Raw genomic sequence first — 16,691 nt, 5'->3', positions numbered from 1 at the left:
GGGTTTGAAAACTGGCTTTGATAACCTGATTCGTTAGAAATGATCCAATCACTGATGACTTTGTTTTGTACAACACCCCTCATTTTGACATCACGACAAATAGCTTCAATGATGGCAGTCTCAGACGAGCAGCGGAGGAATTCAGTTTGAGTCGTCAGGCAACCTCTCTACTTCCCTCCCTTCCTTCCTTCCTCACTCCCTCTCCCTCTCTCCTACTCCTGTCTTTCCCCTTTCCTTCATTTATCTTGCAGTGGTCCCTTGGAGCTATTCCGCCTCATTATTTGCATGTCTTAGATTGAGGGACTTCTAGAAAACACACACACACACACACACACACACACACACACACACACACACACACACACACACACACACACACACACACACACACACACACACACACACACACACACACACAGAGAGAGAGAGAGATAGATCACTTAACTACTGTATCTGGTAGCTAGCTACTGTCTCTTTTGTCATCAGAGGCTTTCTGTCTTCTGTCGGTTTTGCCCTCTGTCAGACATCAAAACAAGGTGAGCTGTTATGAGTCAGGTGGAGGGTGAGAGTGAGGGGTGAGGCAGCATCAGGGGACTATTTTTTTCTGCCGGTGAGTGAGTGGCGTGACCATGGCGAGAGGCTATTGTCTGACTCATTACTCATATTCAGATATGACAAAGAGAGAGGGAGAAGGAGGGAGGAGGGGGAGAGAGGGAGAGAGAGCGATTAGACGAGTTAGACACTCGATTGGTGTCGGTGGATGTAAACTGAAAGTAGTCCTGAAGGTAGCCCTGAACTTTCCAGAAAGCGAGTAGCATTCACACAAAGTGGGTTGATGATTGTTGACATAGCGACACTAGACTGTGTAACATGTTTAAGTTCAACTGAGTGGCAAAGTCAAGTAGTCATAACTTACTCAAACTGATTTGCTCATACTTGAATAAATTCAGTTCTTGTGACTGAAACCAAAGCCATATATAGAGCCATATTCACCATATACAGTGCATTCAGAATGTATTCAGACTCCTTGACTTTTTCCACATTTTGTTACGTTACAGCCTTATTCTAAAATGGATTAAATAGTTATTTTTCCTCATCAATCTACACACAACACCCCATAATGACAAAGAAAAACAGGTTTTTAGAAAATTTTGCAAATGTATTAAAAACCAACAACTGAAATATCACATTTACATAAGTATTCAGACCCTTTACTCAGTACTTTGTTGAAGCACTTTTGACAGCGATTACAGCCTTGATTCTTCTTGGGTATGACGCTACACGCTTGGCACACCTATATTTGGGGAGTTTTTCCCATTTTTCTCTGTAGAATCTCTCAAGCTCTGTCAGATTGGATGGGGAGTGTTGCTGCATATCTATTTTCAGGTCTCTCCAGAGATGTTCGATAGGGTTCAAGTCCGGGCTCTGGCTGGGCCACTCAAGGACATTCAGAGACTTTCCCGAAGCCACTCCTGCGTTGTCTTGGCTGTGTGCTTCGGGTCGTTGTCCTGTTGGAAGGTGAACCTTCGCCACAGTCTGTGGTCCTGAGCGCTCTGGAGCAGGTTTTCATCAAGGATCTCTCTGTACTTTGCTCCGTTCATCTTTCCCTCGATCCTGACTAGTCTCCCAGCCCCTCTACGGTGAAGCATGGTGGTGGCAGCATCATGCTGTCAGGATGTTTTTCATCTTTGTCATTATGGGGTATTGTGTGTAGATTGATTGAGGGGGGGAAATTATTTTATCCATTTTAGAATAAGGCTGTAACGTAACAAAATGTGGAAAAAGGGAAACGGTCTGAATACTTTCCAAATGCACTGTATAGTTGCATACACTCAACATACTTCATATATTTCATAGAGTCCTATAGATGGCCCTACATGAGGACTTTCTTTTGCAGTATGGGGACTTTTGAAGTCCCTTAAAAGGAAACTTCACAATTTTTCAACTTCATGAACATCACCTCCAGCACCACCCCAACACAGACATATGTGACAATTGTTTATTTCTATGTTTGGTAGTAAAAATAGATAGAGGAAGATACGTGTTTCCAATGACATCATTGTTGTGCATCGTGTGATTGTGCGTAGGCATTGCCAACTAATTGCCTACTAATTCTCTACTAATTGGTTGATGATGTCCTTGGAAAGACTCATCTTTCTCCATTGTTTTTACTACAAAACATAGAAACGGGCCATTTTCACATATGTTAATGTTGGGGTGGTGCTGGAGATGGTGAATATGAGGTAGATTTCCTTTTAAGCTCCTCGTCCGTTAAATGTAGGCCCGGCATTCCTTCCAATAACTTTAGGAGAAAGCAAAACCAACAGAGGTGAACCCAGATAAACAGTCATAAGCACCTTAACAAAGGCTAAATGTGTCTTATATACCCTTAGACTGAGGGTTTGAATAATTCCTTTTCTCCATGACTCGGGGATTTGATATCCCCATTTAAGCTCGATGAATCAGACAAACATATAAACATTGTGCTTATAATTCATTGATATTGGAGTCTTAAGGGATTGAAGTGCATATTTGTATCGAATAAATGGTTATGGAATGGTTAATGAATAAATAATCCTCTAATACATGAGACACTGTCTTGTGATGGTAATTGTCTGTGAATTACTGAGACAAGAGAGAAGGTAATTATGCCAAAGATATATTCCAGACCTGCGATATATAGCCATTTTGAGAATGACCATTACCATTAATGAATGCCTTGCTTGCAGCCAGAGCCATTTGGGCCTAATGTTTCACATCTGATAAATAATAATATTCATTTTTCCAGCGGAGATACTTATTGTACTTCGGGAGGATTTCAGCTGTTGTTATAGGATGCGCCTGGCCATGTGTATATATATATATGCTAGGCTCTATACACTCTCTCTCTCTCTCTCTCTCTCACTCTCACTCTCACTCTCACTCCTCCCCCCTGCCTTTCCCATTCTCTTTATTTACTCTCTATGGTCCCTTGGAGCTATTCCTCCTTCCTCCTTGGCATTTCCTAGATTGGAGAACTGGCTCTCTAGCCAGTACTTATTTTAGTGTACAAATACCTCTCACTCTCCCTCCTCTCCAACTTGCCTGACTAAGTGCTAACACTGCATGTGTCTCAAATGGCACCCTATTCCCTATATGATGCACTACTTTTGACCAGATCCATATGGAGCCTGGTTAAAATTAGTGCACTAACTAGGGAATAGGGTGCAATTTGAGACACAACCTCAGTGTTGGGGGTTAGCTAATTAGTCAGAGTGATTTCCTGCCTCTCTACCCCTTCTTCTTGCATCTGTTTAATTCAACTCTGTTCCTTATGAAAGTCATAGCTCAGTTCAAATAACATTTTTCACATTTTTCACTGCCATGTTTTAACATAGAAATATATTGACCATGTTCTGTGGCCAGAATAGCATATGCTCAAAGGCAGATATTGTATAAGGCACAAATGGTATGGAAGGAACCGACTGTATAGTACATGCAGTACAGTACTGTACATACATAGTAACGTGTTCAACCTGACCTGATCTAATGTTATGACATGGTTATGGAATGGTTAATGATGTTACAAATGGTATTAGTATGTGTTGTGGACTGAAGACCTTTATGGTTGGCCTTCACTGGTGTTCTTTGAAGACCATTGTGTAAAGACCTTGTTAAAGACCTTACGTAATGGAACATCATTTCACTACAGTTCAAATGCCTGCAATTCAGCTTGGCTTTAATGGTGGTTCGGATTAGTTTAATTAAACATGATTATCAGTTGAATAACAAGAATTGTCAAGGGGATTATTTGAATGAAAATGTGCTGATATTGAGGTCTGTTAACTGAGGCCTTGACTTCACCCTTCAGGAAAATAAACAAACAGTATCACCATTCAGTCGGCCGTTAATAAATGACTGTTTACATGTTATGCTTGATCGCTCACGTTTAAAATGGAAAAAGTCCACAAACACAAACTAAAACAATTAAATAAAGTCTCATGCCTCGTTGACTTCTCTGCTGTAATCAGTAAACTAATACATCATTTGCCTTAGCTGTCGCAGGTGTTTTTGTAAAAAAAAAAAAAAGGTAACACATCCAAACTTTCACAACTTGACCATTCTCACAAGGTTTGCGCCTCATTGGCTGGACAGCAAGTAAACAAATTAAGCTCAAAAAACAACAAACAAAACAAAGCCCAATATTGATATTATTCATGTATTTACCTTGGATACTTCACAGTAACCAGTTAGTAAGAAAAAATACTGACTCCAAAATAAATAGTGAAAAAAGAAGCAACCAAAAGGCATTTATTCCATGCTTATTCAGGATATTCAATTGTGCCATGCTTCCTTCCCTAAATAAGCTTTCCTGTTTCTTGAAAGAATCCCCCCTCGGCTCAAACCATCTACCGATAGAGATTGCGCTATCTGTGTGTGTGTGTGTGTGTGTGTGCGAACCATCTCTGTGTAGCAGCTCAGTAGAGATTGGGATATCTCAGCAACCTACCGAAGTGCTGACTTGCGAAACAATGCTCACATTGAGACCACCGGCTGTGCCGCGGCTCCCCTGCTAGGCCCCCTGCCACACACACACACACACACACACACACACATCAGCCCCCCCCCCCCCCCCCCCCCCGCTGATCTCTAGCCTTGTTAGGAGTATGTAGCCATATCTCCAGTACAATGACACTATCACCATACACAATCCCTTTTACAGCTTCATATTTAACCTGGGAATGTGTGTGGGGTTTTCACATGGAAAGAATGTGTGGAGAATTGACAGATCGTGTCCTCAGCTTCAGCCATGTTCTGGTGATTCTTCTGAGGCACATTTCTGTTGCCCTCTTGTGCCATGTAGGTAACATAATTTCTCAAGAATGTAAATGAACTTGAGAGCAATTTTTCCTACGGAAGTAGAAGTAATTGCATTATTTGTGAAGTGAACAGGACTAATTATATAACGAGTTATGCTCATATTATATCACTGACTGTAATGGGAAAATGCTAAACTATTTGAATTAAAGTAAACTATATCTGGACTGTCACTTAGATGTTTGTGTTGAATGTTTATTTTACAGTATTCATTTAATCTGTCTTGTCTGACTGAATACAGTATGTGACTCCCATCGGCTTTCTCCCCACAGCTGTACAGCTCGGTGGAGTTTGGAAGGAGGTGGCAACTTGTCCATGAGAGGGTGGCCCCCAATCGATTCTACTGGTAAGCACAGCAACCTATAACCTTCTTCCTGTCTTCCCTAATGTCAAGACTAACTATAAATTGACATCCTTTTTGGTCTTTGGAAGGAGATATGCCAGAGTGAATCCTCTTCTTTGCATTACATTATTGATGTGTCTGCGCCTGTGCTTTCTCAACATGAGATAGCAAGGTACTGACACTCCAAAGAGGTTCAGACTTCTAACCAATGCAGCGGTCCATTAGGGCTTGTTAGTGAACTCACTGTGCTGAATGGTTCAGCGTTTGGAATGCAGCTAACGATGTGGTCTTCATTTGGTTGAGCGTGGCTAGTGGACACGGGAATGTGAACAGACCAAGTAGTCAACACATGAGTGGGATTTTGGATGAGTTTTTTTTATTTCAGTCAGACCTGTTGGAGCTCTGGAGGGTCCTGTTCAATGTTATTCCTAAAGCAAGGTTATATCCAAGGTTTTGGAGTTACGTTTGGAATGTTAGTTGGAGGGAGTTAAATGGATTTGGATATGCATGAAATACCTTGTACAATTAAAGCTGCAAATATATATTTATTCTTCTTCTTTATGAACTTCTCCGTCATGGGATACAGCAGTCCTTGATAATACTTGATAATAAGAGCATTGTAGTTTGATTTGATCTTCTGTTTGAACCATATAGCCTTAGGTCTTTGAAAGTATGACCTTACTTGACTGTCAGTCAAATCCACCCCATGAGAATGCTCTTGTCTTCTATCTATATTCTGCTGGGATTTGATCTTCCTTCTACTGTTTCTTTTCTTGTTATCCTCCTCTGTTCTCCATCTGTTCTACTTCGTAGCTGGTCCCACGTCTGCCAGACATGAACTGTCAAATCCAGTCATTTTTAACACAACTGGCTTAAATCGGATGTATAAAAAAAGAAGCTTTTGTTGAGTAAATTCGGGAGAAACTGTCAGTGGTAACAAGCTAGGCAGTTCTGGGAAGAGAATGCCTAGAGGGTTTGCTTCTGCACTCCTTGAGTGAGTGAGATTTATTTTTAGGACTGTGTGAACCCTGTTAATAAGGTTTTGGGAAACTTCCTTTCTGAATCAGACCATTGTAGTTGAAAAGAAAAGGCACAGTCGTGAGCAGGTTCACGTGTTTTGTCATGAATCTTGTTCTGGAGGCAGCTTTGCAGAGTGGTCACTAGCACAGCCACAAGTTCATAAAATCTGATTTTAAACCTAACCCTAATCTTAATCACACTGCTAACCCTGATGCCTAACCCTAACATTAAATTAGACCAAAGAGCTAATACATTTTTACAATATAGCCAATTTTGACTTTGCAGCTGGCCCATCCAAGCAGAAATTGCTCAGTTCTGACTCGAGGACAGGACGCGTCCCAAAAAATGTCAACCTGCCAGTCGTGAGCAGATTTTCATCTAGAATCTGGATCACATCTAAAGATCACATCCTCTCTGTTTTTTTTTTAATGTGAGGCAAGAGCTCCATCTCATGAAAATCCTTCTAATCATTTTTACCTGTTTAACCTCGTCAACAGCCAGTGAAACTGCAGGGCGCCAAATTCAAAACAGAAATCCCATAATTAAAATTCCTCAAACATACATGTATTTTACACCATTTTAAAGCTACACTTGTTGTAAATCCAGCCAAAGTGTCCGATTTCAAAAAGGTTTTACGACGAAAGCACACCAAACGATTATGTTAGGTATGAGCCAAGTCACAGAAAAAGACAGCCATTTTTCCAGCCAAAGAGAGCAGTAACAAAAAGCAGAAATAGAGATAAAATGAATCACTAACCTTTGATGATCTTCATCAGATGACACTCATAGGACTTCATGTTACACAATACATGTATGTTTTGTTCGGTAAAGTTCATATTTATATCCAAAAATCTGAGTTTAGGCGGGACGCTACTGTTTCACTTGGCACAAAGCCTGAGAAAATGCAGAGCGCCATATTCAAATTAATTACTATGAAAATTACTATAAAATCAAACTTTCATTAAATCACACATGAAAGATACCAAATTAAAGCTACACTGGTTGTGAATCCAGCCAACATGTCAGAATTCAAATAGGCTTTTCGGCGAAAGCATACAATGCTATTTTCAGAGGATAGCACCATTGTAAACAAAGAGAGATAAGCATATTCCAACCCTGCAGGCACGACACAAAACGCAGAAATAAAAATATAATTCATGCCTTACTTTTGACGAGCTTCTGTTGTTGGCACTCCAATATGTCCCATAAACATCACAAATGGTCCTTTTGTTCGATTAAATCCGTCGATATATATCCAAAATGTCAATTTATTTGGCGCGTTTGATCCAGAAAAACACAGGTTCCAATTTTCTCAAACGTGACAAAATATCTCAAAGGTTACCTGTAAACTTTGCCAAAAAATGTAAAACTACTTTTGTAATGCGCTTCAATCAAACAGGACACCTAGAGTGACTCAACTTCAAGATGGCCGTATTTCTTCATTACACAAAGGAATAACCTCAACCAATTTCTCTAGTCTGTTGACATCCAGTGGAAGCCGTAGGAACTGCAAGCAGGTCGCTTAGAAATCTGGTTTCCCAATGAAACCTCATTGAAAAGAGAGTGACCTCAAAAAATAAAAAATCTGAATGGTTTGTCCTCGGGGTTTCGCCTGCTAAATAAGTTCTGTTATACTCACAGACATGATTCAAACAGTTTTATAAACTTAAGAGTGTTTTATATCCAAATCTACTAATCTAATAATAATAATATGCATATCTTATCTTCTGTGGATGAGTAGCTGGCAGTTTAATTTGGGTATGCTTTTCATCCAAATGTGAAAATGCTGCCCCCTACCCTAGAGAAGTTAAACCACTAGTCACAAGGGAGACAACATCACAGCTAATCACATGTCAAATCATTATTACTGCCCCTTACATCTTCCCACATTGTAGATGCTGTAGATTCAAACTCACCACTAGTACAGTCTATGAGAATTGAAATAGGTGAGCTTAAAGAATGGTTGTTCACCCTTAGTTTTTAAACTGAAGAGAGAATGAGGGAGAAAGTTAAATAGGTCAGTTTCCAGAGATTATGCGTTTTATCTAGGAAATCACCAATACTGCCAAAAAGTGCCATAATTAAGACCGGGGGGTGGGCTCTGTGTGTGATCTCATCTCCCTTTGTGTGCTGTCTCCTTTGCTCTATGAAGATATCCCTCTGATTTCCTTTTAGTAAATATATCAGGCCTGTAATGATTTTGTGCAACTGCACCGTGTCTGCGGGCGTTCTGAGCAAGCAAATCAATTACTTTCCCTCTTGCTAATGTCAGGATGTGTTCTCCATCAATCTGTCAGGAAAGTAAGGGCAGTTTGGTACGGTTTGGCCTTGAACACGGTAACATCACACGCAACACCTGAGGTAGTTTTCCTTTTTACCTCAATGAACAACCTTTTGAGGTGTTCCTCAGGGTTATAGCCTGGGGCCCTTGAAGTTTCTGGCAATCGTCATTCTGGTTGTCATTTCCCCTCAGTATTCTAAATTTATCTGACAAGCAATCTCAGGGATAAGAAGGTAAGTATAAGCTCGGTAGCATCAGTGAAATCCTTCTGTCCTTCCTTGCTAAAGAATAGTGATGTACCTGAAAGAAATGTGTCTTCTCCCCCGCAGGTCGAAAACGGGTTTAGACAAAGAACCGGGCTTAATTCACCTGGAAACCATCATCTCTGAAGGACGTGAGTAATTCAATTTTCAGAGTTCCTGCTCTGTTCCTCAATTTTCCGGTGTCTCTACTATACCATGAGCCTTGAACTAAAGTGGAAAGGGATTGAGAGGGTATGTAGGGTTATGGGCCACACGATTGAAGGCGCCGGGGACGCACAATGACGATTGAGAAAAGTAATGCATATATTAGAATGCCTTTAAAACCAGAGTGATCCCGATACTCAACATTCTGAATGTCAATGGAATGGATGGAAACACAATGGCCACCTGTCCGTGTTATGGCACGGACAGAATTCATTTGAATGGATCTACCTGATACAGTGACGCAATACGCATGATACAATACCAATTCACAATTTATGTTTTTCTACTCTGTCATGAACATATTATATTTACCATATATCCTAACATCAAAAGGTTGAGACAGATATGGAGGTAACACATGACATACACACCTCATAGATAATCTATGCCATTGTACTGGAGATACATCTCTCAAAACTTAAGGGGTATTCTTCCCGGCTCTCAACTAACTCAATAGACAAAAATAGAAGCTCCCCTCTAATCCCTGACAGAAAGCAAACAACCACCCTTTTGGCCGTGGTGGCAGAATCACCCCCAGTTAGCAGCCGCCACAGATACAGACACCCTTGTGACAGTGCAAGCTTTGCCCCAGTATGGCCATCACCATTGATCACGCGGCTTGCTGTGTAAACCAGACATAGTTAGCTGAAGCCTAACACACAGGGACAGCCAGTCCCACACCTCTCTCCCCACCTCACACTGCGATAGAGGGGAAAGAAAGCAATTGGCCTCCCTGGTCCACCCTCCACTTTCCCCTCGCTTTTCGCTCACCACTTTATTGACACAATTAATGTGAGACACCTGATGGAAGGCTAGCTCGCTGTGAAGGCTGCCTGTCCCCCATTGGCTATTATGATCATTGATTCAATGGCTGCGGCTTCTTCTCTCCGTGTGTGCAGAGGCGCTGTACGTCACCTGCAAGCTGCAGAACTGCACCGAGGCCAATAAGGGCAAGCCGTTCCCTGGCTACATTGACCCCAATTCTCTTGTGGTGCAAGACGAGTATGTGTTTGTCCAGGTAGGTAATTGCCCATATCTGACCTGAACCGGAAGTTAGAAGGACATGAACCAGAACAGAGCTGTGTGTGTAAGAGAACATGTAGTAGGATTATCAGAAATGTTGAGATCATATCAGTATGTATATTGCGTGAATATTTGCCATTGGGATTGATGTGTTATACTGCTTGAATGTGAACGAACAATGGTATGTGTGTGAGAGAGAACATGTTATACGTTTATTGGAAATGTATTATAACAGATTATATTAATCAGGGCTTTAGTATGTAGTATGCTTTGATGGGTCGTATTTCTTGAGTGTGTTTTTTCATTCAATGGTTTCATGACCTGCAGGTGTCAACTGGTGGGCGTCCAATCTACTACGTGTCAGCCAAGCGGGAAGTCTTCACACCCATGAAGCTACCCAAGTACACCTTGCCTAAGGTATAACCCACAGACCCACATGGTCATACAATGGTTGATCAACATTCCAGGATAGGAGCAGGAAGGAAGACTGAGTAGGGAGTACAGAAGTGTCTAGGGTTCATGCCGGGAACAAAGCGGGACCCCTGCTGCAGGAGGAAGTATATGGTTCCGGAAGCGAGAGTGTTACCCACTCGACCAGACTCCGGTCCAGTGGTTATATATCTATGATTCAACCTACCTTAAATGCATCAAAAGAATAACCTCTATGGGAATTCAAACCTAAGCCATCATGAGACCAATACTGGAAACAACACAGGTAGCTTTCTATCCAGCATCTCTTTGTTATTTATGAGTGAACTGTGGCCAAAACCAACTGGCGTTATTTCTGGCATTGTTATTCAATGCAGCTATATGCTTGTGGTCTCTCTTGTGGCCTTCCCGCCTCTCCATTGACAATTAAACATGTTTTATTCAATCAAGCCATGGGCCATCCTAGTCTTTCTCTCGCTCTCACTCTCTCTCTCACTCTCTCGCTCTCACTCTCTTGCTCTCTCTCTCTTGCTCTCTCTCTCTCTTTCTCTCTTTCTCTCTTTCTCTCTACACACTGAGGTGTGCAGGCGCAGTCAGAGGTAGATGAAATTCACTAGTGAGAACAGCTTGTGTCCCTCTGTGTTAGTGCGGGCCGACAAGCACACAATTCAAGTTAATAAGTGTAATATCCTCCTCGCTGGAGTTACGTTGGTGAGAATGAGGTCGGATACTGATTTATTCTTATGATTAAACCCAGCGGGGGTGGGATGGGTAAATTGGGTAGACGGAGGTTCTCGAAAGACCACTGTAATACACCCGTTGACATATTATTATTAACAGGCGTTGATTGTGGGTACATGGAAATCAAAGCTGATTCAAAGTGTCAATTTTTAAGGTTAATCAAGGGAGAGGTTAGATTCGATTGTAATTTATGTTCTTTTCTTGTGATTATGCGCTGGATTAATTACAATGCATTCTAAATAAACTATCATGTCCATTGGGGAGCTACGGTAGTTAGAGATAGTACCAAATCAACATTGTATTTAATCAGATCACTTCCATTGTACTATACTTCTGAAGCAGTAGATAGTTTTTCTGTTACCTTACTGGTGAAAAGGAGGGGGAAGCTATACATTTTGAGAGTTACATACTGCATCACCTCTGTTAATTTGATAATTACATGGGGATTTTAAAATTGGAGGTTCGAGTTTGAGTCTGTGTTGCTTGATACTCTCTTCATTAAGTTGTTCATTCCAGTGTAATTCCGCTGTAATTACTATTGTGTAATTATTCTATTGTGTAAGTGAAATTACAGTTGGCCTGCATGGCATTAATTAAATCTGATTGTTTCACCAATGCAATCTATTTGAAATGGTTAGCTACCAACTAATTATTGAATTGTAATGAAACAAAATCGCTGTAAAAATGATTAATTTAAATGTTCAATTAACTTAGTGCACCAAACATTGCGTTGCCCTCAGAACAGCCTCAATTCGTCGTGGCATGGACTCTAGAAGGTGTCAAAAGCCTCCCGGGTGGCGCAGTGGTCAAGGGCACTGCATCGCAGTGCTAGCTGCGCCACCAGAGTCTCTGGGTTCGCGCCCAGGCTGGGCTGGGTTCGCGCCCAGGCTCTGTCGCAGCCGGCCGCAACCGGGAGGTCCGTGGGGCGACGCACAATTGGCATAGCGTCGTCCGGGTTAGGGAGGGTTTGGCCGGTAGGGATATCCTTGTCTCAGTATGTTAAAATGTATGCACTCTACTGTAAGTCGCTCTGGATAAGAGCGTCTGCTAAATGACTAAAATGTAAAATGTAAATGTAAAAGCGTTCCACAGGGATACCAGCCCATGTTGACTCCAATGATTCCCACAGTTGTATCAAGTTGGCTGGATATCCTTTGGATGGTGGACCATTCTTGATACACACAGGAAACTGTCGAGCGTGAAAAACTCAGCAGCGTTGGAATTCTTGACACAAACCGGTGCGGCTGGCACCTACTACCATACCCCGTTCAAAGGCACAAATCTTTTGTTTTGCCCATTCACACTCTGAATGGCAAGAATACACAATACTTGTCTCAATTTTCTCAATGCTTAAAAATCATTTTATAACCTGTCTCCTCCCCTTCCTCTACACTGATTGAAGTGGATTTAACAAGTGACATCAATAAGGGATCATAGTTTTCACCTGATCAGTCTATGTCATGGAAAGAGCAGGTATTCCTGATGTTTTGTACACTCAGTGTGTATTAGTCTGTAATTAATTACAGCTTAAAAATGTATGTATTTGTTCCAATTTCATGATAAAGTATACAGTATATGCAACTTAATGTCAAATGTAACCTGCTGACATTCTTTCTATGCTAGGATCTGCATGTGATCAGTACGGATGAGAACCGGGTGGTTGCGGCGGTGCAGGAGTGGAACCAGAACGACACCTACAACCTGTACGTGTCAGAGACTGGAGGGGTCTTCTACACCCTGGCCCTGGAGAACGTAGTCAGCAGCATGGGGCACGAGGGCAACGTCATGATAGACCTGTATGAGGTAAATACTGTATACAGCGTCATGATAGGCCTCTATGAGGTAAATACTGTATACAACGTCATGATAGGCCTTTATGAGGTAAATATACAACGTCATGATAGCCCTCCTGTACATGTACAAAGTAAATATACTGGAGATAAGGTAGATGCACCTGTATGTGTTCCTGAGGCTGGTCTAGTGGGTAACACTGCTGCCTGCAACAGATATACGTCATCCTGGCTCCACGGCTTCTCTGAATCTTCCTCCCTCTCTGTCTCTGCTCATCTCTACCTATCCCTGTCTCAATAAAATAAAAATACTGTGAATAATATATATATATATATATATAAACTCAGCAAAAAAAGAAACGTCCCTTTTTCAGGACCCTGTCGTTCAAAGATAATTTGTAAAAATCCAAATAACTTCACAGATCTTCATTGTAAAGGGTTTATTAAACACTGTTTCCCATGCTTGTTCAATGAACCATAAACAATTAATGAACATGCCCCTGTGGAACGGTCGTTAAGACACTAACAGCTTACAGACGGTAGGCAATTAAGGTCACAGTTATGAAAACGTAGGACACTAAAGAGGCCTTTCTCCTGACTCTGAAAAACACCAAAAGAAAGATGCCCAGGGTCCCTGCTCATCTGCGTGAACGTGCCTTAGGCATGCTGCAAGGAGGCATGAGGACTGCAGATGTGGCCAGGGCAATAAATTGCAATGTCCGTAATGTGAGACGCCTAAGACAGCGCTACAGGGAGACAGGACGGACAGCTGATCATCCTCGCAGTGGCAGACCACGTGTAAAAACACCTGCACAGGATCGGTACATCTGAACATCACACCTGCGGGACAGGTACAGGATGGCAACAATAACTGCCCGAGTTCACCAAGAACGCACAATCCCTCCATCAGTGCTCAGACTGTCCGCAATAGGCTTAGAGAGGCTGGACTGAGGGCTTGTAGGCCTGTTGTAAGGCAGGTCCTCACCAGACATCACCGGCAACAACGTCACCTATGGGCACAAACCCACCGTTGCTGGACCAGACAGGATAGGCAAAAAGTGATCTTCACTGACGAGTCGCGGTTTTGTCTCACCAGGGGTGATGGTCGGATTTGCGTTTATCGTCGAAGGAATGAGCGTTACACTGAGTCCTGTACTCTGGAGCGGGATCGATTTGGAGGTGGAGGGTCCGTCATGGTCTGGGGCGGTGTGTCACAGCATCATCGGACTGAGCTTGTTGTCATTGCAGGCAATCTCAACGCTGTGCGTTACAGGGAAGACATCCTCCTCCCTCATGTCGTACCCTTCCTGCAGGCTCATCCTGACATGACCCTCCAGCATGACAATGCCACCAGCCATACTGCTCATTCTGTGCGTGATTTCCTGCAAGACAGGAATGTCAGTGTTCTGCCATGGTCAGCGAAGAGCCCGGATCTCAATCCCATTGAGCACGTCTGGGACCTGTTGGATCGGAGGGTGAGGGCTAGGGCCATTCCCCCCAGAAATGTCCGAGAACTTGCAGGTGCCTTGGTGGAAGAGTGGGGTAACATCTCACAGCAAGAACTGGCAAATCTGGTGCAGTCCATGAGGAGATGCACTGCAGTACTTAATGCAGCTGGTGGCCACACCAGATACTGACTTACTTTTGATGTTGACGCCCCCTTTGTTCAGGGACACATTATTCCATTTCTGTTAGTCATATGTCTGTGGAACTTGTTCAGTTTATGTCTCAGTTGTTGAATCTTGTTATGTTCATACAAATATTTACACGTTAAGTTTGCTGAAAATGAACGCAGGTGACAGTGAGAGGACGTTTCTTTTTTTGCTGAGTTTATATATATATATGTGTATACAGTGAATATACTGTAAACAAGGCAGGAGTGTGGTGAAGGAGCATGCTTAATGTCATGATTGATCTGTAAATACACTGGAGAAATGGTTAATACATATACAGGGTTCACAATGCACAAGGGTGGCATGTAATGTTAGGAACAGAGATGGTTTGCGCGAGAGTGTAACCTTGAGATACCAATTGCCTTCATCTTTCCTGAGACCGGAAGTGAATTGTTGCCTCTGGAGCTATGCTCTGGAATACCTATACCACATACTCTAGTGGTACAGAATATAGGCCCAGGCCTATAGTAGGCTTTGAAGTGTGGCGTCCCTGTGGGGCCATGATATCGAATGCAGCCAGAGTTGGCAGAAGTACAAACTATACAGTTTCAAGGTGTTCGACCCCCAAGCACTTTGATGTATTGAATGATTTCCAATCACACAGTTGACAGATGGAATGAATATATCACTGATAATAACCGTCAAACATAGCCTCGTTTAAATGCAATCTTCCCAAATAGACCTATTCTTTCTCTATATTACCTACTCCAGTACTATTAGATTATATTGACTAGCGATCAATGTGGGAGAGTTTAAGAACCAGGAGGTATAGAGAATAAAGTAATCTCCTGTCACTTTTGGAAGTAAACCGAGTTGCTGTTCCATTTTCAAAGGCGCTTTGGAATGAACACAGAACTGCTGACGCGCACCTTATTTTCTTTGAGTAACTGCAGACATTAGCTTACATACCTGATACAAACGTGGGGCCCGCTGTACACCAGATTGCCAGGGAAGAAAATATCAGCTCCATGGAAAATTAAATAATTAAGCTGTTGATGATATACCAGCCGCGTCTAAGCCCCTCATTTGGCCTTGCGATCGGCGATAGAATCAAATCCAGTCCCTTGATTGGGGTCGGGGACCCGAAACACAGCATATGCTAAAATCTGAGCTCCAGGCGAGACTGAAGTATCTGTCAATTATTGACGAGAAGGGAGTGCTTGGCAGATGCATGTGAGGACTTCAACTCAATTTCATATTCAGAGTTATTTCCCAAGCCCCCAAGTCAGATTAACTTAGGACACACGTATCTTACTACATACAGAGTCTAGTCTAGATGATAAATCGCTTCTTACTTGGTTTGTAATAAATGGCTTTTAGCGAGATGTTATCATTATCGTTATAGGATGTGTGTGTGTATCGCCAGAGGGGATCTACTGTAATGTGCATCATAATATATTGTGCTCTGCTTAATGCAGGAGATATGATTGTGATACAGATGTCGGATCTTAATTTGTTTTCTCTTTTGTTGCTGAGAATTTTCCTGCACTGCAGAAAATGCAGATGAGCTTTGTGATTTACATAAATTAACTGAAAACCTGCACTAACACACGGTTATGTAGTCCACTTTTTTTGCCAGCTAATAGCCTAACCACTGATCAAGCAACATTGTGGACTAAATGTTAAAATCCTGTGGCTGCAGGATTATTTTGCCTTGACAATATAGGTCTAATTAAGATCCTACATCTGTATCACAATCATATCTCCTGCATTAAGCAGAGCACAATATATTATGATGCACATTACAGTAGATCCCCTCTGGCGATACACACACACATCCTATAACCATAAAAACGTGATAACATCTCGCTAAACACCATATAATATATGTTTGTATTACAAGATAAGTAAGACGTGATTTATCGTCTAGACTCTATGAAAATGCGTAATATTAGTTAGGTATTTTTATCTCTCATCCATTATCTTGATGAGACAGCCTGGTCTCGTATTTTGTTCATAACAAACTTACATTTTGCACTTTTTATGTTAATAAAAGACCAAAAAATAACATAAGATCACTTTTAGTGTAGAACAATGTGTCTGACCATTTCCCTAGAAATAGGTCTA

General features: G+C 41.9%; 1 protein-coding gene across 1 annotated transcript in view; it reads left to right on the top strand.

Moving 5' to 3' along the window:
* LOC120032676 (VPS10 domain-containing receptor SorCS1-like) overlaps window positions 1-16,691 on the top strand; it is a 178,951-nt gene that overhangs the window by 121,626 nt on the left and 40,634 nt on the right. The window contains exons 5-9 of the mRNA XM_038978874.1: window positions 5,130-5,203; window positions 8,831-8,895; window positions 9,868-9,986; window positions 10,319-10,408; window positions 12,785-12,964. Of these exons, the coding sequence (XP_038834802.1) occupies window positions 5,130-5,203; window positions 8,831-8,895; window positions 9,868-9,986; window positions 10,319-10,408; window positions 12,785-12,964 (528 nt within the window). The remainder of the gene's footprint in view (window positions 1-5,129; window positions 5,204-8,830; window positions 8,896-9,867; window positions 9,987-10,318; window positions 10,409-12,784; window positions 12,965-16,691) is intronic.

Source organism: Salvelinus namaycush, chromosome 39 (genome assembly GCF_016432855.1).
Source record: "Salvelinus namaycush isolate Seneca chromosome 39, SaNama_1.0, whole genome shotgun sequence".
Lineage (NCBI taxonomy): Eukaryota > Metazoa > Chordata > Actinopteri > Salmoniformes > Salmonidae > Salvelinus > Salvelinus namaycush.
This window is presented reverse-complemented; position numbering and strand designations above follow the sequence as displayed.